The sequence below is a fragment of the Papaver somniferum genome, chromosome 1 (assembly GCF_003573695.1).
Source record: "Papaver somniferum cultivar HN1 chromosome 1, ASM357369v1, whole genome shotgun sequence".
Classification (NCBI taxonomy): Eukaryota; Viridiplantae; Streptophyta; class Magnoliopsida; order Ranunculales; family Papaveraceae; genus Papaver; species Papaver somniferum.
The window spans coordinates 49,963,289-49,985,352 of NC_039358.1; the positions used below are offsets into that span (position 1 = coordinate 49,963,289).

Consider the following 22,064-nt stretch of genomic DNA (forward strand, 5'->3'; position numbering starts at 1 on the left):
ATCTCCTCAAAATCAAAATCCTAATTCTTCAACCAAATTTCAGTAAAACCAATATTATTTCTTCAACGAAATCGAAACATTTTTTTCAATCCTATTATCTCAGTAGATGATTTAGTGGTTGTGGAATTGAATTCTGGTGGTGATAGGAAAATGGTTCTGGAGCTGTTGGTGACGAATTCGACGATGGGTGTTGTTGGTCTGATATGTTGAGTTAATGGGTTTGACGGATTTGAGCAAAGAAAAGACTCGAAGAGATTTGATTGATTCTGATGTTCTCGGGTTTATTGGTGGTACTGATATGGATTGATGAAGCTAAGACGATGTGGAAGCAGTTACCAACGAGATGGAGACCTCAAGGACTGAAATTGGGGTTCGATTTGTCGAAGGACTGTATTCAAGCCAATTATTTCAATTTCTCGCAATAACAGCTTTTGGATTTGGGTACAAATTAAGATGGGAATGAAAACGGTTCAACGATAACAGATCTGTGGGTTCATTCCATAAGCTCGATTGATGGAGATTTGGGGGTTTTCTGTGGTGTCTAGGGGTGGTGTTTTGGGTGATTGCTGGAGTCGCAGAACAACTGAAGTAAGTGATGAGAGCATCACCTTCATCATCCGAGCAGCTGCCATCACTTCCAGTTTCCAGGTACTATATCTCTCCCTCTGTTGAAAATCCATTTTCTAACCCCAAAAATAAGATTGGGCTTGTTGATAAAATTGTGATTGTGTTTTGGTGTTATAAGTTAATTGGAAAGTATGGCCATAACAGTGCTGTCAAGCTAATTTTTGGTTGAGTTTTGACAATGCAATGTGAATTCTATACTTAAATATGTTCTTTTATTAATTGAATCAGATGATACACCATACTTGTTTGATGAAATGCCTTAATGGGAATTTTCTGTTTTTCTGTCATAAATGATACTGTATCTTAGTTTACTCTTTGATGTCCATGTGCATTAATATTTTCAAGTATGTTAAGTGGGAAAAGGTGTTCGTTAGTATGTCAATAGAGTATGTAGATGTAAAAGAATGATCGAATGATACAAGTTAGTATTCTTGAGATCACCATTGGCATATATGGAGAAATAAAATTTGTTCGTCCTTTCCAAATAAATTGATTGCATTCTTTTTTTTATGGGTACCAAGTAATATTGTGTGAAATCCACCGTTAGCTGCTAGTTTTTTTTTTCTTTTTTGTATTTGGTACAGTGTTATTGTGGTAGTGTTTTACAATTGCCATTGTTAATCAACAATGGGCTTGATGCTGGTTATAGTAATATTGTTAAGCTAAAATGTAAACAAAGAATGGTATTGTCCCTTTATTTCATTGCCACCCCTAAAGGACACTAGTTCCATGTGAAAGTGTTTCATTAAATTATAACTTCAGTTGAAGTATTATTGGATTTGGTTGAGTAGGTTGCGGCTAGGTTCTAGTACATCATTCATTTCACTTTAGTGCTTGCAGGAACATTTGTTATATGTTTTAATCTGGGAAAACTTCATTCCATGCCGCGTAATATTGTGCTTACGTTCATTATTAGTTGTTATTAAGATGCTAGCTTAATAGGGCAGACGAGTTCATCAGTATATAAAAAAGACTATATTGTGAATTAGTGATTCTTTGTCAATATTACTATTGATCACATTGTTAGATCACTAATTTTACTTTTCACATCCTAGTGGGTATATTAAACTTGTGTTACTGGTACGTACTAGCCTTTTAGACTGCTTATGGCCAACCATATAAAATGCTCTAGTGTATTTCCATGTATCCACACTTATCATCTAATACGAACCTTGAGCAGGTATACAGAAGTATGAACTATAAATGATAACACGCGGCACATTTCATCTCTGGTTGGATTTGCTAGACTTCAGAGAGTTCCTTGATTAATTTTTGATTAATTTCTGCAATGGTTACATGAAATATGCTTTCATTTAAGATTTTATGTTATCTGTTGAGTCCAAAGATAGCATTATAGGGAAATACATAGAAATCTCAGAACCTTTTCTACAATAAAAGCTGCTATTAAGAAATATGTGCTTCTTCTGTGTAGACATATTTCTAAAATTCATGAATCCAGGAGGACTTACAAATTGATTTAGGAATACTTAGGGGATATCTCTTGCTTCCTTTTAAATTTTGGGACTACTTTGATATTCACCAGCACATTACTTTGAAAGAGAACTGCTTATTTGAATTCAAACAAATAGTGTGTGTCCTCAATTATGCAATACTAATCCTCACTGTTTTTTTAATGCTTTTGCAGTTACAAGTCTACTTGATATCTGATCTTGCACCCTATGTTACTACCTAGACTAGGTCAAGCCATGTTTCTTTGTACTGCAATATATGTTGTTTGTTGATGTTATCAGGTGTTGAGGGTAAAATGCATATTTTTAGTTTAAGAGTAAATCATTGGTACGGTGGGGCTGTGAGTGAAAGATTGCAGATATGCTTTGTTAGAGCCAGGAAATGTGAATGGTCTTTATTGTTTTTATGCAAACTGATTATGTTGTTCTCGTATATGTATTATGATGATTCAACTAATACGTTAATACACTTACCTTGCATTGTTTGTTGATACTCACTTTACAGATAAAATTTGAAAGATCCTGACTATACTTTAATTGCTTAAAGCTTATTAGTCTGAGTTACTAATGTAATGGTCTTTATTTTTTTTAAGCTTATACTGAAACTTTATAGGATAATATGTTTCTTCATTAGCTTATATAATAAGTACTATAACTGGATATTACTTCTGCAATGGCTTTGATAGTGATCAGATGAGGCGAAATTGAGTGGTTTACAAGATGGTTGAATGAGTATATTGAGTAGTTGGTGTTCTATTTCCATGAGCTGACGGGTCTGATGCTGTTATGATGTTTGTGGTGGTGTCAGTGTATAGATTGAGAAGTATTGCAGCTGAGTAAGAAGCAAGAAGATATGAGCAGGCAGAGCAGTCAATATGCAATTGGAGTGGCGCCCAAAGATAAGGTACTTTATGTCGATCCTTAAACTATGTTTAACTTTGAAATTTTTGTATCCTAAATTTCTCACACTAACATTATCCGTATCAATAACAGATTTTTAAGAAATATATTGAGATTGAGCTGCAACTTGGTGACATGGATCGTTGTCGAACCCTTTATGCGAGGTACTTGGTTTTCCCGTCAGTCGCTCGTTTTTTCGGCTATAAAGAAAACTGCAAGAGCTCTCGGCGAAGCACTATTCAATGCAGAACTTGGTAAACCAATTGGACAGATCACCATGGAAAGTTCAGTAAAGGTAATAGGTAATTCACTTGTTCTGTATATCTATTTTTGTATCCTAAATTTCTCACACTAACATTATCCGTATCAATAACAGATTTTTAAGAAATATATTGAGATTGAGCTGCAACTTGGCGACATGGATCATTGTCGAACCCTTTATGCGAGGTACTTGGTTTGCCCGTCAGTCGCTCGTTTTTTCGGCTATAAATAAAACTGCAAGAGCTCTCGGCGAAGCACTATTCAATGCAGAACTTGGTAAACCAATTGGACAGATCACCATGGAAAGTTCAGTAAAGGTAATAGGTAATTCACTTGTTCTGTATATCTATTGTGTATGTGCAAAGAGATTCGATTCTTGTTTTATTGTTCTGGTGTTTGTGGTGTGGTAAGTGATTAGTCAAGATTGTATGATGCTGTTTGGATCTCTTGAACACCATCAAAATAATTGTCGCTCACTAGGATTTCTATCTTATGCATGCTAATATATAAAATGTCAAATAGTTGTATCTCTTATATTTAGTTCTTATTGATTACTATGTGTACTTATCAGATATCGACCTTAGCTGCTCCTCCAGCTATTCAGAAGCTAAGAGAGAACTTTCCTAGGTAAAATTTGCTGGTGATTTTTGATGTTTTATTGAATACATGTTGATGCAGATGAGACGAGAGTGCAGATTGAAAAGGCACAATTATGCCTTTTTAGGTGTTGCAGAATGGTTAGTATGGCCTCTAAAATGCTACTAGACAGTATATTGGGTATTTTTATAGCGAGTACCTCTCCCGTGTTTGTTGTTCCTTATTGGACCTGTAGTCATTTGAACCTTACATTTTACGTTGTTACTCATTTCAGATTTAGACATCTTGCGGTTGTAGGTTGGTTTGTAGGTTGGCTTAATTGATAGTGATCCTTAAACTTTGCAGTTTCAACCAAACAATGAAAAGTTTCTCAAAGATCATATATGTAATAACTAACTGTGCATTTCGCCTTTTGTTATTCTGGTTCATTTTTTTTCTGCAGTTTGTTAAGTTCATAAAATCAATCTCGCCTCTTTGTGTTTCTCTTGAAAACTAACTTGTTTGAATCTCTTGGAAATTCCACAGGTGTTAATTACCAAGTATCCTCCAACTGCATCTATCCATTTGGGCAAAAAGCAGACTACAAGTTGTGGAGATTCAGGATTTGCTGGTTTCTTTACACTTGAATGATGAATGATCAGAGAGGAACTTAAACACAAGAATGATGGCAATATGAATCTCTTATTATGAGCTTGGTGCTACAAAGTCGAAGGAGTGTTCATCTTTAGTTTCAAAATTAACGAAATTGTAATCATCATTTTTTAAAGAAATGATTAGTTTGTATTTTTGATCTTTTTGTTCCTCTAAAGGTTGTCTTTTTTTTAAAGAAATGATGTAAATTGATCTATGTGATATAATAAAACATGATTCAGTTTTTAATTTGGTTCATAATTTGTTTTAGTATCAATTTTAATTGTAATTTTAATTTTAATTTCAATTTAGGATTATCTAAATCGAAATAGGCCAGATACTTCCGGCACCAGAACAACAGATGTAGCGGGGTAGCTCAAAAATGTAAGCAACCAACTTCAGGGCAAAAAATTTGGTAGCTCAAAAATGTAAGCGACCAACTTCGGTAGCTCAAAAACGTAAGCAACCAACTTCAAGGCAAAACATTTGGTAGCTCAAAAATGTAAGCAACCAACTTCAGGTATTTCACTTGCTCTATTATGGTTGGTCTATCTATGAAGTGATCAACGTTTTACTTGTTGTATTTTGGTTGGTCTAGCTTTAAAGCGATCACTATTTTGCTTGCTCTATGGAGGTCGGTCTAGCCATGAAGCAATTAAGATAAAAGACACTACATGATAGTTGCTTGATTACTAAAACGATTGCCTAGCTGCTCTAGACTTGTAGAAATCCCACCTTTTGCAACTCGAGAGCGAGAGCCAAATTAAGTCGCTTTAAGGGTTAGAGCGACTCAATATGGGTTTTTCCAACCAAAAATGCCCGGTCGCTTAATCCAACTTTTCTTGTAGTGTGTCAACTTGAATTACCTAGAGGTTTAAAGAGAATTTTTACCTTAGTTGGTTCGAGTCCAATACCAAGACCCGAGATCTTAGCTTTTGATCCATGCAGTTATTCCTTCGTAGCTGAGGTTAATAAGTACAGCTTTAGTGCCTCAGATTTAAATGGTAAAAATTTTCAAACCGAAAGAAGAGATATTCCGGTTGTGCTTAATTGGGGGATCGGGAATAAGACGTGTGAAGAAGCGGTAAAAGATTCATCTACTTTTGTTTGCCAAAAGAATAGTAAATGCAGAAACTCAGATGATGGTCCTGGATACATTTGCGCTTGTGAATCAGGCTTCGCGGGGAACCCCTATCTCAGCCCTGGATGCCAAGGTATATAAATTCTGTCTGCTAAATTAAACTTTGCCGTGTGTGTTGTGCATGATCTAATTAACTAGTGTATAAGCATTTAATAGCTGTTTATAATTCAATTTTTAGTTGCCATTCAAAAACAAATAAAAGTTGGTTGATCCTACTAATGTGTTAATTTAATTATATATTTTTATGCGAGACGATAAACAGATGTAAATGAATGTGAGGATCAAGAGAACAACCCTTGTGAAGGAACTTGCACAAACACCATCGGAGGTTACGTATGCCAATGTCCAGTTGACACCTATGGAGTTGGAAAGAAAGGTGGAATTGGTTGCTTACGCAGAAAAGCAGAATTTCCCCATACTGAAAGTCACTTTAGGTAAGCATTACTCCTTATTCCCTCAACCAGATAGGGTTGTTTATTCTTTTAGCCACAATACTTTTCTGAATTGACGTAATTATGTTAACGCAGGCATTGGATTAGGGCTCTTGTTCCTAATTGTTACAAGTTCTTTAATATACTTCAGCATAAGGAACAGATAGCTAAGTAAACTTAAGAACAAGTTTTTCCAACAAAATGGTGGTTTGTTGCTACAACAAAAATTGTCCTCAAAGGCAGGTGGTGTAGAAGCTACAAAGGTTTTTACAGCAAAAGAATTGGAATTGGCAACCAAGAACTACAGCGATAAATCAATACTTGGCCGAGGAGGTTTTGGAGTGGTCTACAAGGGAACTTTACCAGATAAGCGCATAGTCGCCATAAAAAAGTCGAAAGTAGTTGATGAGACTCAGATTGATCAATTCATTAATGAGCTTGTGATATTAAGTCAGGTTAACCATCGAAATGTGGTGAAGGTCTTAGGATGTTGTTTAGAAACTGAGGTACCTGTTGGAATATTTTCAACGACGCTAACCAAAGGGGGGTCCTGGGGGAATATTTTCAAAAAACTGAAGAATTTTTTGAACTGACGGTTTTATTTGGCCGATAAAAGCCTGTTCGAAAATTTCGAATCCAAAAGACACCATTGATGTCTGTTGATGAAGGAACCTGACGTTTCGTGAATAGAAACCTGTTGGCGAATAAAAACCTATTCCCAACAGGTGCAAAACCCTTTATAAATAGCTTCTCCCAGTTTCGTTTAACATATAAGAAAAATCAATCTGTTTTCTCTGTTTCAAAAAGCATCATCAGAAATCAGAAATCTCTTTGTGTGTTCTTGATTGAATCAAGGGGTACAAACCTTGAATTCAGTTTTCGTTGCAGGGCTTTCATTGTATCCTGAAGGCAATATTTCGCATACCTGTTGTAATCGCCAATTGTTATTGGGAGGGTAGAAATATTTGTCTAAAAGAAATTTATACAAGCCTTGAAAGTTTTGGAGTGCAACACTTTCTTCTCTGTGTCATTCATCCTTTGTGAAACCAATTTTTTCCAACAGTACCTTTGCTTGTTTACGAATATGTTTCCAATGGCACCCTCTTACAACACATCCATAACAAGGTGGATGGAAAATCATCTTCCTCCCTTTCTTGGCAAAGTCGTTTGAGGATTGCAACCGAAAGTGCAGGAGCACTTGCGTATTTACATTCTGCAGCTACAACACCCATCATTCATAGAGATATCAAATCTGCAAATATACTATTAGATGATAATTACACTGCAAAAGTATCTGATTTTGGAGCCTCAAGGTTGAACTCATTGGATGAAACTCAAATTGATACACTAGTTCAGGGGACATTGGGGTACTTAGTTCCAGAATACTATCAAACAAGTCTATTGACAGACAAAAGTGATGTTTATAGCTTTGGTGTTGTTCTTGTCGAACTCTTAACAGGAGAAAAACCCATTTCTTTCGATCGGCCAGAAGATCAGAGAGGTCTTGCTTCATATTTCATTTATGCAATGGAAAGAAATGATTTGTTCGAAATTATTGAGCCCCAAGTAGCAAATGAAGGAAGTAGGGAGCACATTGTTGCAGTTGCAGTGCTTGCCAAGAGGTGCCTTAAAATGACCGGTGAAGAAAGACCATCAATGAAACAAGTTGCTGCTGAACTAGAAAGTCTTAGTAAATTAGTGACGCAACCATCTGAAGTTTATAATCGGCATAGGCATGAGAAAAAGCCCAACATGTTCATCGATGAGCCAACAGACCTCTATTCTGTACCAATAAGCTCTGAAACTTCTGGTGATTCTGGGCAATATAGCATTGAGAAAAATGCAATGATGTCAATGACCATGCCGCGGTAATATTGTATATAATGTTTCTTCAATTTATTGTGTGCACTAATTTTCAAAATTAGTGCTGGTTTTTGGCATGTATATCTTGTTATATCGTTTGTTCTTCGTGGGATGAGTTCTTTCTACTAGTAAATTTATTTGTTGTTCCTGTATGGAAAATGCAAATACTAAGTGGTAAAATGCCCCAATTTGGAGTATAACGTTGTGAAAATGCCCCAGACGTTAGGCAAAAGATCAAAATGCCCCATTCCGTTACTTTTATCTTGAATAGTCAAAATCAGTCAAAATTGGTCAAAATGCCCCAGCTTGACTAGTCAACTGTATTGTGAATTGGCGATTTTGCCCTTCAATGAAAATGACGGTAGGCATGTTGCACGTGTGCTTATAATTTCGTGAGACACGTGGAAAATAAAACGTTGACACGTATGCAATGTAAAACGATGACACGTGGACTGTGGCCGACACCTGTACCATACGAGCGGGTTCGTACTTCTGCTTCTAGTCTTATCTTCAACCTTGGTGTTTCAGCCACAGAAAAAAAAAAAGAACCAGACCGATAGAGAGAGAGATCGAGAAACAGAGAGAAATTTCCAAAAAAGAGAGACAGAGAGAGATCGAGAAAGGAGAAGAGCAGTGATGAACCAGATCGAGAAGAGAAGATAGATGAGACGGAGAAGATAAGATCCGTGTTCGAGAACACTGAAGAACAGGTAATTTCCCTTTCTTCGTTAAACCCTAATTTTGTTTTACGATTTCTGATTTTCGATTCGTTTGTTTTTCTTGAAACCCAACCTTGTGAAAATGGATTTATGAACTTAGGGTTTCAGAGACTTGAAATGAAATTAGGGTTTCAGAAGCTGTAACTAGGGTTTCATGAAACGAAATTAGGGATTATAATTTGGGGTTTTTCAATTTTAGCCGATGAGATTGGTTTGTATGATGATTTATAATTGTGTCTTTGTCCCTCTTTCTCTGAATTTTGTCTATCTCTTTTGCTTTATAACCATGCCATGGCTAAGAATTGAATGAATCTACTAAGTGACCTTTGATTTTAGTGTATTGATTAATTTTGATTACTACATGATAACCTGTATCTTATATGTTTCAAATTGTATCCACACTTTTCAAATGACCTTTGGATTTAGTGTTTTAGTAACTTGAAGTGCCCTGACTTGAATGTGCACTAGTAGAATTAAGGGATAATTTGTGTTTTTGTATATAATTGAGTGTTTATAGTACAATTCTATTCAGTTGGTCACACTTTGCTGCAATTAAATTAGTAAGCAATTGAATTAGGGTCTCAGATAAACAAATTATGTTCAATTTAGCATTTTTATTGGTGGGGTTAGTGGGCTTGATATTTGAAAAGTAAGCATTTTAATTTATGTAACCCCTGTAACAAATCGGGACACTTTTTGAATACTCTGAAGATTTTGATAATATATGTATTTGGAGCCATATCTTACTGAAATTATAAAGAGTTTTAGACACAAAATGAATGGCACATGAAGGTACTGAATGCATATATATCCAGTCAGCTCAGTCAGTTGAACATATGAAAATGACAGTCTGTTAAATCACTGCCTGTTTTAACCGGATTTATAATGGTCCTGTTAAGAATTCTAGACAAACAATCAACATTACTGAACCATCATCAAAAAGGGTTAGAAAGCCTAACTCTAAATATCAGTAATGTCAGAAATCTTGGGCTCTTTTTCAATTATGTTTTTTTTAGCATTTCTAGACCTATGAAGTTTTCATGGCAGATATACTAGTTGCTAGTTTATGTTTAAGAGTTTTAACAGTCTTTTGTTTATAAATCTATAGTTTTACTTAAAAAGTATGGAGACAATCATGATTTTTTTTCTTAATTCATGAGTTAACAGTTTTTTGTTTATAAATGTATGGTTTGAATTGATGTTCAGTTAATTTGTAGCGGTTAGTTTGAATTGATGGCATACGTGTCGCAATCCTAGTTAATAGGATACGGTGGTCATTTGTAAAAAATAACAATCATTTCGGTAAAACACATCCTCATCTGGGACCGCCCATTTCTGATTTTTTTTGCCACGTGTCACCTTTTTAGTACACGATGGGAAAATGCCCAGAAGCCAAAACAGTCACCCTTATGCCATCTTTTTTATCAAAAGGGTATAAATGTCTTCTTATCACGCATACGGACCGTATGCTTCTGAATTTGACCACTTAACCATGTCTAACGGCAACTTTAACGGATTGGGGCCTTTCGATATCATTTTGGGCATTTTAATCTTTCGCCTAACGTCCGGGGCATTTTCACAACCATGATATCTATTTTGGGGCATTTTGCCACTTAACCCTTTTACGTAATGCAAATTTAAAGAGAGATTTTGTATATTATTGTCTGAGCACATGTTAGAACTGGGGTGGGGACCTCTAGTGTGTGAGACTAATAATGCTCCCTTTAATTTATCGCATATTCGGGAAGTATTATGAGTTTACTGACTAACGAATGCACAATTCCAAAAATTAGTAAGAACAAGCAGCAGAAGAGCCAAATTGGCCCCTGAGCAAGTTCTTTCAAACATCGATGCGGTCACCGCTGTTAAAAACTCAAGAAATAAAAATAAAGATAATAAAATAACGTACATCTTAGATAATTACTGGAGCACAGTCGTACTGGGAACCAGTCCTGAAGGTTTTGTTGTAGTCGCGTAGTATTAGAGAAGAGATATGGCCACGACGTCAGAGATGAATAAGTCAACTTAGGCCATCGAGGAGGGAGGCAGGAGAGAACCCATCTTCAGGTGATTTTCTTTCTTTTATAAAACATACTCCCTCGGTTTCAGAAAAGAGATACTATCACAGTATCACTTATCACTTTTCAAGAGACGGAGTAGTATTGATTTTCTACTGTGGTTATTTATTTTGAATTATACTTTTTTTAGTGAAAACGGTCCAGCAATCTGGTTCTTGTTAGCTAAAATTGAGTGGTCATGACTCATAAGTCAAGTCCAAGTCCAATTATACTTCCTTCCGATAAACCTAATAGTGACAGTACAATGATTGCGGACTCATATTGGGGAAGCATAAGAGGAATATCTGGTGATCAGTATTCTTAAGAAAAACTTGCTTAAACATGTACTTCAGAACATCCACAATATAAGGTATCTATACCAATTATGTTACAGCAATTAAATCACAATATTGCTGCGTCTAGAAATTTTGCAGCATTGCCTACTGAAAATGCCAAATTTGGCGATTTCAGAGGGCAACAGGTAGATATAATGATTACAAGGAAGGTGCATAATGCAATCATCGTGGATTAAATGATGACATTGACATGTCTCTTTCTGTACTGAACTGGTCAGAATCACCGAGTGAGTAGTGGCCTATTGGTACTGTATATAAATCTGTTGGCTCAGATATTGAATATGTTCGCTCTTCGTTGTGTTTACGATAAGGGTTAAAGGACAAAATGCCCCAAAATCGACCCCCTAGGTTTGAAAATGCCGCGGACGTTAGGCAAGAAATCAAAATGCCCCATTCCGTTAGTTTTCCCTATTTTGGTCGAAATGGGGCATTTTCACTTCCTTTGACTAGTCAATTGTTAGGTGAATTTTCTTTTTTGCCCTTTCATAAACGAAGCGTGTACCACGGCTGACACGTGTGCCCCAAAATTATTGACACGTGTGCATCTAAGTCTAAGTCCAATTATGGAATGCGGATCTTATCTTTTCTATTTTCTCAGTTGATAGTGCTGAGAAAATCCTTGGAATAAGGGTGACATCTACAGTTAATGATACTCTTATTTGGAAATCAGACAAATAAGGTAATTTTTCTGTCAAGAGTTGTTATAATTCTCTTGGTAACTTTGAGTATGACAATCCTACAACTCCTATTGAGATATGGAAGTTTCTTTGGAGTCTTAAATTACCACATAGGATTCAACTTTTTATGTGGAAATGCCTTAATGATATACTCCTTATCAGGGATAAAATTCTACAATTAACAAATAGAACCCCATTGTAATTTCTGTCATGCTCGTATAGGTCTTTTATCCCTGATAATGATATACTCCTTATCAGGGATAAAAGACCCATCTTATTTTTAGTTTATAAAACATACTCCCGTTCCAGAAAAAGAGATACTATCACAGTGTACTTTTCAGGAAATGGAGTAGTATACTATCGAATTTCTACCGTGGTCATTTATTTTGGAATGTTTGTTCTTAATTCGAATTTTTAAATTTTTTGCGAAATCGGTCCAGCAATCTGATTCTTGTTAGCTAATTGAAAACTGAATGGTTATGACTCATGAGTCCAAGTCTAAGTCCAATTATGCCTCCTTCTGAGAAACCTAACACTGACAGTAATTATTGCTTGATTCATTTTGGGAAGCATAAGAGGAATATCTGGTGATCAGTATTCTTAAGAAAACTTGCTTAAACATGTACTTTAGAACGTCCACAATACAAGGTATCTATACCAATTATGTTACAGAAATTAAATCACAATATGATTGCTGCGTCTAGCAATTTTGCAGCATTGCCTACTGAAAATGCCAAATTTGGCGATTTCAGAGGGCAACAGGTAGATATAATGATTACAAGGAAGGTGCATAATGCAATCATCGTGGATTAAATGATGACATTGACATGTCTCTTTCTGTACTGAACTGGTCAGAATCACCGAGTGAGTAGTGGCCTATTGGTACTGTATATAAATCTGTTGGCTCAGATGTTGAATATGTTGGCTCTTCGTTGTGTTTACGATAATTATCTTGCATTGATGTGTGTGTTGACGATGACGATTTCATCAAATTTTCTAGCTCCATAGCAACTTCTTTCATTGTAGGCCTATCTTCACTCTTCAAACTGAGGCATCTCTTTGCAAGTTTTGCAACTGAAAGGACTTGCTCTCTATTCCCTTCAGCCACAACCCGAGTCTCAAGGACATGGAGCACATTGTTTCCTTTCATCAATGAAATGAAATATGATGCGATATTACGTTGTTCTTCGGATCTCTCCAACGATATAGGTCTTTCTCCTGTTAGGAGCTCTACAAGAACTACACCAAAACTATAAACATCGCTTTTACCTGTCAACTGGCCAGAATGATGGTATTCTGGATCCAAATAACCTAAGGTCCCCTGAACAAGTGTGTCTATTTCATTTTGATCTAACGGATTTAACCTTGATGCTCCAAAATCAGCCACTTTTGCTGTGTAATTTTCATCCAACAGTACATTGGCTGATTTAATATCTCTATGAATAATGGGTATAGAAGCTGCAGAGTGTAAGTATGCAATTGCGCCTGCAGTTTCGGCTGCAATTCTCAACCTACTTTCCCAAGAAATGGATGATGACATTCCATCTTTAGCGATATGGATATGTTGAGAGAGGGTTCCATTAGAAACATATTCATAGACAAGTAAGGGGACTTCAGTCTCTAAACAACACCCCAAAATCTTCACAACATTTCGGTGGTTAACCTGAGTTAAGATGACTAGCTCATTGATGAATTCTTCAATCTGACTCTCATCAACTATTTTTGATTTCTTTATGGCAACAACACGATTATCAGATAAAGTTCCTTTGTAAACTACACCATGACCTCCACGCCCAAGGATCAATTTGTCATCATAGTTGTTGGTTGCCAGTTTTAGTTCTTCTGCTGTAAAGATCTTTGCAGATGATTCTCCGCCACCTTCTTGTGAAGACGTTTGCTGCTTTAACAATAAACCTCCATTCTTTTGAAAGAATTTTGCCTTGAGAAGGATTTGCTTTCTTTTCCTCAAACTTAGGTATAACAAAGAACTACCAATAACTAAAAACAAGAGGCCTAAACCGATACCTGCATTCACATTGACCATTTTTATTTTAGTATGCCAAAGCCAAACATATATATATCTTAAATTTTAAAACTAAATTGGAGTTGATGTTTATTGATGACTCTATATATTCTGATATCATTTAACTTTTAAGCAGTTTAGGGAAGTTTTACCAAGAGAGATCTTAAATATTGGAGACCCTTCATTACTGTGAACGCAACCACTCCCACCTCTCCTCCCATCACCACGACTCCCTTTTGCACAAGAACAATTGTAACTTCCCATGGTGTTGGTGCAAATCCCTACACAAGGATTGCTTGTTTGATCCTCACACTCATTTATGTCTGTTTAAAATACATAGAAATTGCATTAGCTCTGCAGTTGTAGTTAACACAAGAAGATAAATTAGTGTAAATTAGCATGGACCAGCCACGTGAATTATTCGTAATTTCACACACCTTGGCATCCAGGGCTGAGATATGGGTTTCCCTCGTATCCACTATTGCAAGTGCAAAGGTATCCAGGATTGTTGTCAAGATTGGTGCACTGACTGTTTTCTTGGCAAACAAAGTTTGCCAAGTCTTTTTGTGCTTCTTCACAAGTCTTATTCCCTATAGCCCAATCAAGTACAATAGGTACAACTTCCACTTTGCTCATAAAATTGTTTCCCTCCAAGATATCTGATGCAATGAATGTGTACTGATCTTGCTCAGCTACGAAAGCATAACTACAAGGATCGAACGACCAGGTTGATGAAACATTCTGCGATGGGTTTTTCTCTCTCACGAGCATAGGCATAAACTCCTGTATTCCCTTCGGGATGGTACTTTGACAACACCCTTTTCCGAAGCAAGACCCAGTTACCACACTTTCCTTATTATCACAACGTGACGAGCACGAGCCGGAGTAATCTTTTAAGTCGGTCCCACTACCATATAGAGATGCATATGTGTCACACCCGATCCCGAAGAACATGTTCTTAGTATAAGATAAAGTAAATGGCGTCTGATTGAAATTTGTCGATGTCCACCACCTATCAACCGTCACGTTACCAGATTCAGTGTAACATAAGATAGCTGGGTAGTTGTTAATGCGAATTTCGGTTTCTGTTATATCTATGACTTCAATGTTACCTGTATCTAGGAAGGGCTTGGGAGGGTGGAAAGAAGTATTGCAAGTAATTCTGTAATCAAACCCAGTTTCCCCAATTGAGCAATCATTACCGTTCGAATTGATTATTCCAAAGGGATAGGGAATTGAAACGTTACCACATTTGGCATCACAACCTGCTTTTGTCTTGACGAATGGAGGAACAGATGATGACGACGCTAGGGTTAAGAAACAGAATTGCACGAGATATAAGAGCTGTAGAAGCATGATGCAACAGGTACGTATTATGTTTCTTGGTTATGAAATGATGGGTGATATGTGTAATCAGTTTGAACGAAGAAGAAGGTTGCTATACTGCTACATAAATACAAGGCTGCAGTTTGACTTGGTGAATGGAGTGAATGTGATTATAAACAGAAATAATATCGGACAATGGGTCATTTGTCCAAAAAAATTTAAAACATGGTTCAAATGGACGAGTAAAAATTAGTATGGGTGAAATGAAATGGACACAAAAAAAGTAGTAAGGATGAAACTGGATTCATCCTGACTTAAACTTAAAAAATAGCGAGGATGAAACTGGATGCATCGTGATGTAAATTAAAAAGAAAAAAAAGTATTTGAAAATGGGTAGGATGAAACTGGTTACATCCTGACTATTTTCATATTTTTATCCATTTAAACAGTATCAAAATCTAAATGTCCTTTTCATCTAGAAATTGTTGATTTTGGTCTTTTTAATTGTGAAATAATATTGGATTCTGAAATATTCTTTTCTTCCTTGACTTGAAAATGTCAGCTAAATAAAACAAATACATACAACTAATATTGCATCATTCATAATGCATCTTCTCGACTACTACTTCCTATCGTGTTGTACATTCGGTTTGTTGGATACTTTCAACAAACCCTTGAATTGTAGGCGTTTAGGCTATTTCCGGGGTTTGACCTTGAATTGTTGGAAATTTTCTGTTCTAGGATTTTCATTGTCAGTTAGAAAAACTGAATAGAAATCTCGTTTCACCAATGGATGCATTGAATGAAGAGACGCGCCTGTTCACTCTGAAAAGATGCCTGTAGAGATGAAGAGTCATCTCCAAAGGGTGTGATTTCCTCTTTAAATAGGAGACTTGTTTTCCATTCAAAATACATCTCAACTCTCTCCGTTCTCTTTCTTACAAGCATCATCAGAAACAAAACCAGTGTGTTCTTGGTTGGACCAAGGTCGTACAAGCTTTGAATCCAACATTGTTGTGGGGCTTCAAGTATCCTGACGGCGATGTTCATTGACCTATTTGTACTCGCCAATTCAATTGGGAAAAGGTCGAATAATTGTCGAAAAGAATCTTTCATTAGAACCTTGAATCCTAATACAACATTCTTTTCTTCACCCTGTTTTAGTGTCAATTTTTCCAACACGGTTGTACATAGTCACGTAAGCACTGAAATGGCTTGTTTCGATATTTACTTCACTTTGTATATTGGCTCATATAATCTTTAATCCAATTGATTAGCCCACATTCTAAACAAGTTGCAATTCATTTAGACCCGTTCACCAAAATTGTTTCTGAACCCTCTTTCTTCTTCGAGCAAGGTAAGTAGTTAAAGCTACATATGTATATATACTAGGTATCATCCCGGCCTATGGCTGGGGCTCAACCTTTTAGAGTTCTGTTTATTGTTTGATCGGTCGGCCAGTGTCTTCCCATATTTTAGTCCATCTATAATAGTCCGGAATATATTTAGTTAGTCCGGTTAATACCACAACGGTCCTGATATTTAGTTGGTCGTGTCATATTATACCGTGTTAGTTAGTCGGGTCACAATAGCGTGTTCAATTAGGCGGGTCATAGTAGCCGGATGGAGCCGGGGCCTACGGCCCCGACCGTGGATTAGAAAATTTAAAGGCAAATATGATATCCGCATTAAAATTAGCCGTGATTAGGTAAAATCTATAGAGTCTTCAAATTAATATTTGTTTTTTTTTTGGTAAAATCAGAAAGGATATTTATAGTTAGTGCATGAAAACTTTCAAGGAAACCGACACGCATTAGGAAATGTTGATTCGAGTCACATAAGGAAATGTTGAGTCTCGTTTTGCACCGGGCCGGGGCATAATCCCTGCCGTCTAAAACAAAATATTAAAAGAAGATCATCTCACGAACCGACGGACGTAAATATCTCTCAAAATTATATGTCTAAAACGGACGGATGGATAGAAATCTCGCCAACTATCTTTCTCAGCCGTCGGATTGCCGAAATCAAGGGTCGTCTATTACCCAAGACAGACATCACTTCTTTTTATAACAGCCTTATTATTACTTCAAAGTCATATATTCTTATATCGTGGCATCAATCCCGAACGTCCAAAATAATAAAATCCCCGTCATATATACAACAGACGGATGTACATTTCGCGAACTAACGGTCCAAGCGCCAGAATGGCCAAAGTTAATGTTTGGATCTGTCCCAAGGCTAATTTGTAATATGCGTGAATCTAATATCTCTATACATGGTTCTAAAATTGTATATAGAATATTAGTAAACTACACCGAGTTTGTTTGTCCATTTTGTTGTACAACTTTGTCTCCATTCAGCAATTTGTACATTTGCAACCTCGAAGGTCTGATTGACCGAGTCAAACTTTTAGGTTGTTCATTTTTTATGTTTTTGGGCAAGGTTTTATGCTTGCTCCTCGTGCTTTATTTAAATTGCAAATTAAATTATGGCATTGGGTATTTAATTTGCAAGAGATGATTTCATGGGGTGCTATTCGTGTTTTTGAGTTCGTGTCTATTTGGTAACATTTTCTTTTTGCTTTGTCTTAATTTTCTGCGAAAGGAAGAGAATGAAGCACCAGGTTGCACCCGGGTGAAGCTTCCTGCCCAACAACTTTCTCCAATTCCTTACTTGACCTTACCATAACTTAGTTAGTTTAACTTGATACCTAGTACATATATAGATACTGTGATATTGTGCTAATGTCCTACGGCTGTCTACATTTTTTTTGGAAAAAAAATTTGCGAATTTTTTTGCATTGGTTTCCTTTTTTGTTTTTTGTTTTCCCTTGTAGATGAAACGTAAGTATCTCTCAAAACGTAGTAAGATAAGGAATTTTAATATATCTTTCTCCCATATTTTTATTAGGAAACGTAGTTAACGTGGTATTTTTTTCCCGATATATAATGGTGTTATGGAAGCATAGTCAAATCAGGAAATCCAACAATCCGACGGACGTCTATATAGAACATATAACGAATCGATCCACGCTGTGGGATGACGAAATCGATGGTCGGATTTATCAGGCTACACACACAACACTTCTTTTTATAATATATATATATATATATAGAGTGTCATTTTCAGCTAAGGTGGATATTGTGCTTTATTTAAACTTTAACGGGCAGGATTCGGATAGAAGACCAATTTTCAGCTAAGGTGGATATTGTGCTTTATTTAAACTTTAACGGGTAGGATTCGGATAGAAGACCACCATCGTCAGGTGAATATTGTTCTTTATTTAAACATTTAATTCCTTCCTCTAAATTCATTGATGAATGTATTCAGTTTATGCATCATTGCATCAAGGTTAGTTTTTAATTGGGAAAATTGGGAATATGTCCCATTTTCACTAATTCGTTTGGGGATCTATCCCATAACGGAAAAAATTAGTGAATCTATCCTAGAGAGAGAAAAAAACTGTCAAGTGGCTAGTATTCCACATGTGTGGGCTTACACATGCGACAGAGAGACGTGTTTACCCTCATCGGTTAGATGATCCACACGTCACCTACAGTTACACGTGTTTGGGATCCGACGAATTTGAGTGATAGCTTTGTGAAACTGGTCGTCTTCTCTGTAGAGAAAAGAGATCGAGACAAACAAAAAAACTTTGCACCGAGAAATAGAGAACCAGGCAAAAGAAAAAAGTAAATCGACTGAAACAGTGATAGACGTAGTTCATTGATGTGTTTTTAGAGATGATTAGGTGTTTTTAAAGGAAGAACAACTCTAATATACATACGTTGCCTTTTTCTACTTCAAAGTTGTGAAGGCTTCTCAAATCCAGATTATAGTGCTGCAAAACATGTAAGTTCTTCAAACCCAGTTGCATTCGTTGTTGTATCTCACATCTAGTAGGTTAATTTTGCTTTAATTGCAATTTTGAATTTAGGGTTTATGTAAAAATCAGTTTTAGGGTTTCTAAAATTGAGGGAGGGTGTTGGTTTAGACATGTAGGTTCTGGAATTTCGTTACATGCTGCTATTTTAGGATAACAGTTTGAAAGGAATTTTTGTTGAATGTATATGTAAATTATTGAAAAGAATTTTAGGCTAACTGTTACATGAATTTTTTTTCCAGGAAAGTGATTGAAAGGAATTTTAGGCTAACTGTCCTAAATCAGATTGCCGGGATTGAAGCTGGTAAACCATTGTATGTGTTGAATGTATTTGCAAATGATATTAGCTTTGATGGGTTTATTGAACACTTAAGGAGTAGGTTGAATTTGTCTAAGGACTACAAAATTGAAATACTCTAGGACAGTAAGTTACTAGTTGATGCATGCGATTTCTTTGAAATGTTTAAATGTGCTGAGCAAGATGAGGATGTATTTGTTATGTTAGATTTGTATATAAGTGGTGGTGAAGATGCTGATATGGATGGTGGTGGCGGGGTTCATATGGAAAGAAGTTGTGTAACTAATCCTAGATTCAGAAAGAAGATGACACCAAATATGACACCTAGAAGAAGTCCAAGACTGCAAGAGAAATCAAAGAAGCAAGAGAAGTTAAAGAAAAAGAGACCTACAAGACTACATTTTGAAGATGAAGCTATGAACGAAGTTGAAGTTCAAGTTAAACAGGCTAGTGTGGCTGATAACCAAGAAGTAGTAGATGTGATAGAAAGTGAAGCATCTAAGCATGCAGATAAACTGGAAGTTACACTTGGTGAAGAAGAAGATCAACCAGTACAACTCCCAAATACAGCTGTAGATGAGTGTAACCCGGATGATAATTTTGAGTTTGAGTATAAATCAAGTGATGACGAAGATAAAGGGAGGGAAATAGATGTTGAAGGGTATGGAACTGATGATGATGGGTATTTTCTTTATGATTATGCTGATGTAGAAGTTGAAGAAGATGATGAGGGGAATGGAACTGATGATACTGAGGCCAATCGTAATGTTCTTGGAAATGATGATGTGTCTGCAAGTAGTGATGTTCCTGCAAACGTTGACGTGCCTATAAATATTTATGTTCCTATAAGTGGTGATATACCTGCAAATGGTGATATTCCTGCAAATGTTCTTGCAAATGGTTATGTTCCTACAGATGGAGATACCCTTGAAGTACCTTGGACTGAAGATATGGAAGCTGAGTGGCAATTTCATTTTGGTGGTACAAATGCTGAGGACCCGATAGATTTTTCTATGCTTGAAGAAGCAATTCCTGAACCTACTCCTGGTGTGTTGATGAAGGGGATGATTTTTCCAGATAGAGATGCTTTCACAGATCATCTTAGGTATTATGCAGTGAAGACGAAGAACAATTTTAAGTACAAGAAGCTTGACTTTGAAAGAGTTGTCGCTGAGTGTAAGAATAAAGACAGTCAAGGTTGTAGATCTCACTTCCCACATGATTGTGCATTTGAACACATCAATAACAACTTTTCTGAATCATTTAATGCAATGGCTACCAAGATCAGGGACAAGCCAGTTTGCAAGTTGCTAACCATGTACTCTCAGATGGTTATGTTGTTGTTTTCCAAGAGAAATGCAGTAGCTGCCAAATGGAAAAGTGGTCAACTAGTCCCTGCTGCACTCGATCTAATTAAGAAGATGACAGATAACATAAGCCAGTTTAAGACTGGTCCTTCACAGATATTAAAATCGTATGAAGTTACTAACAGGGCCACAGGAAAAGTGTTTACAGTTGACATTATTGAAAAAACTTGTTCTTGTATCCAATGGCAGCTCAGGGACTTCCCCTGTCAGCATGCTGTGTGTGTGTTGGTCACCATGAGACCAGATTGGCCTAAGTAAGATGTTTGGTTGAAATATTTTATTTCATTGTTTGTATTTGATTGAAATATTTTTTTCATTATTTGTACTTGTCTGTTTGGTTGAAACTCTAAATTTTGTGCTTGTGTGTTGTTGTGATATTGCAGGTACTGTAGTAAATACTACACAGTGGATTTTTATAGGACCACATACTCCTGGGCAATTACACCACTAGAAAACATGGAAGACTGGCCTGAGGTTTGTTTATTGGGAACCTTTTACTTTAAGAATCTTTTCATTTTATATTCTTATCTTATTTTCATTATTTTGTCCTTTAGTAATTGTTTTAGTCTATCCACTTTGGATTCCTTCTTTATAGATCTGTAAATGAGGCAAAAATCTAATTTCCTCTATTTTCTAATTTTCTTTACTTTTCTTCTACACTTTCAAACTGCATCTGTTTTTCTTGCACACAGTGTGAAGGAGTAAAGATCAAACCTCCACATTTGCTTAGAGAACCAGGCAGGCCTTGTGTCAACAGGAAGAGGTCCTGGACAGAGATGAACCCCGAGAAGAAAGCGAGACACTGTCCTAAGTGTGGTGGTTCGAGGCACAACAGCAGAACATGTAAAGGTGGTGAGGTTGGATCCAACCCCAAGGGAAAGAAAGCTAGAGTTGAATGCGAGGTGAATGGAAGTTCATTTACAACCACTACCTCAAAACCAAAAAAGATTCCCACTGGAACCAAGATCAGAAGGAGCAGAGCAAGTGATTCTGGTAAAAAGACAACCTCAAGGACTGCTTCATCTTCTGAAACTGTTAAAAAGACTACATCAATTGCAACAACTAAGCCAGAAGGAAAACAACCAAAGCCTAAAACTGCTGCTACATCATCTAGTGTGAATGTGTCCATCAGAAACATCAACAAGGGCCCTGTGAAGCAGACCATTAACAATTTCAACTATGATGCAGGTTCAAAGAGGCAGAGGAAGCCTACAGTCCAGTTTGATTTGTAAGCTTGATCAATGTTCATTTTGGTGTTTAAATTCGATTTAATCTGTGTGAGAAGCAACTGTTGATATAGTGTGTTGGACCAATGTTAAATTATCTTTGGTTAAATGTTTGACAGTACTACTAGAACTAGCCTAACTAGTCTTTTGTTCTTTCTGTGTTAACATCTCAAGATTATATAAAGACAAACTTGATTTCATAATTTCTTTTAT

The 22,064-nt window shown here is 36.4% G+C and overlaps 2 protein-coding genes across 2 annotated transcripts; one reads left to right on the top strand and one right to left on the bottom strand.

Annotated features, from left to right (window-relative positions):
• Nucleotides 1-5,893: 5,893 nt before the first annotated feature.
• LOC113306455 (putative wall-associated receptor kinase-like 16) lies at nt 5,894-11,368 on the top strand. The gene is made up of 6 exons (XM_026555411.1): nt 5,894-6,059; nt 6,153-6,188; nt 6,300-6,545; nt 7,120-7,924; nt 11,119-11,176; nt 11,270-11,368. Exons 1-6 carry the CDS (start codon nt 5,894-5,896, stop codon nt 11,366-11,368), a joined length of 1,410 nt encoding a protein of 469 aa, XP_026411196.1.
• A 1,159-nt stretch (nt 11,369-12,527) lies between these two features.
• Nucleotides 12,528-15,107, bottom strand: LOC113306529 (wall-associated receptor kinase 2-like). The gene is made up of 3 exons (XM_026555484.1): nt 14,189-15,107; nt 13,904-14,074; nt 12,528-13,753 (listed from the first exon to the last, which is right to left on the bottom strand). The coding sequence occupies exons 1-3, from the start codon at nt 15,105-15,107 to the stop codon at nt 12,528-12,530; spliced, it is 2,316 nt and encodes a 771-aa protein (XP_026411269.1).
• Between the last annotated feature and the right edge of the window lie 6,957 nt (nt 15,108-22,064).

Coding starts and splice junctions, on each gene's coding strand:
- LOC113306455 (XM_026555411.1), top strand. CDS start 5,894: ATGAATGTGAGGATCAAGAGAACAACCCTTGTGAAGGAACTTGCACAA. Junction 6,060..6,152: donor CATACTGAAAGTCACTTTAG/GTAAGCATTACT, acceptor ATGTTAACGCAG/GCATTGGATTAGGGCTCTTG. Junction 11,177..11,269: donor GCGATTTCAGAGGGCAACAG/GTAGATATAATG, acceptor TGAACTGGTCAG/AATCACCGAGTGAGTAGTGG.
- LOC113306529 (XM_026555484.1), bottom strand. CDS start 15,107: ATGCTTCTACAGCTCTTATATCTCGTGCAATTCTGTTTCTTAACCCTA. Junction 14,075..14,188: donor TCTCAGCCCTGGATGCCAAG/GTGTGTGAAATT, acceptor TATTTTAAACAG/ACATAAATGAGTGTGAGGAT. Junction 13,754..13,903: donor AATATTTAAGATCTCTCTTG/GTAAAACTTCCC, acceptor ATGTGAATGCAG/GTATCGGTTTAGGCCTCTTG.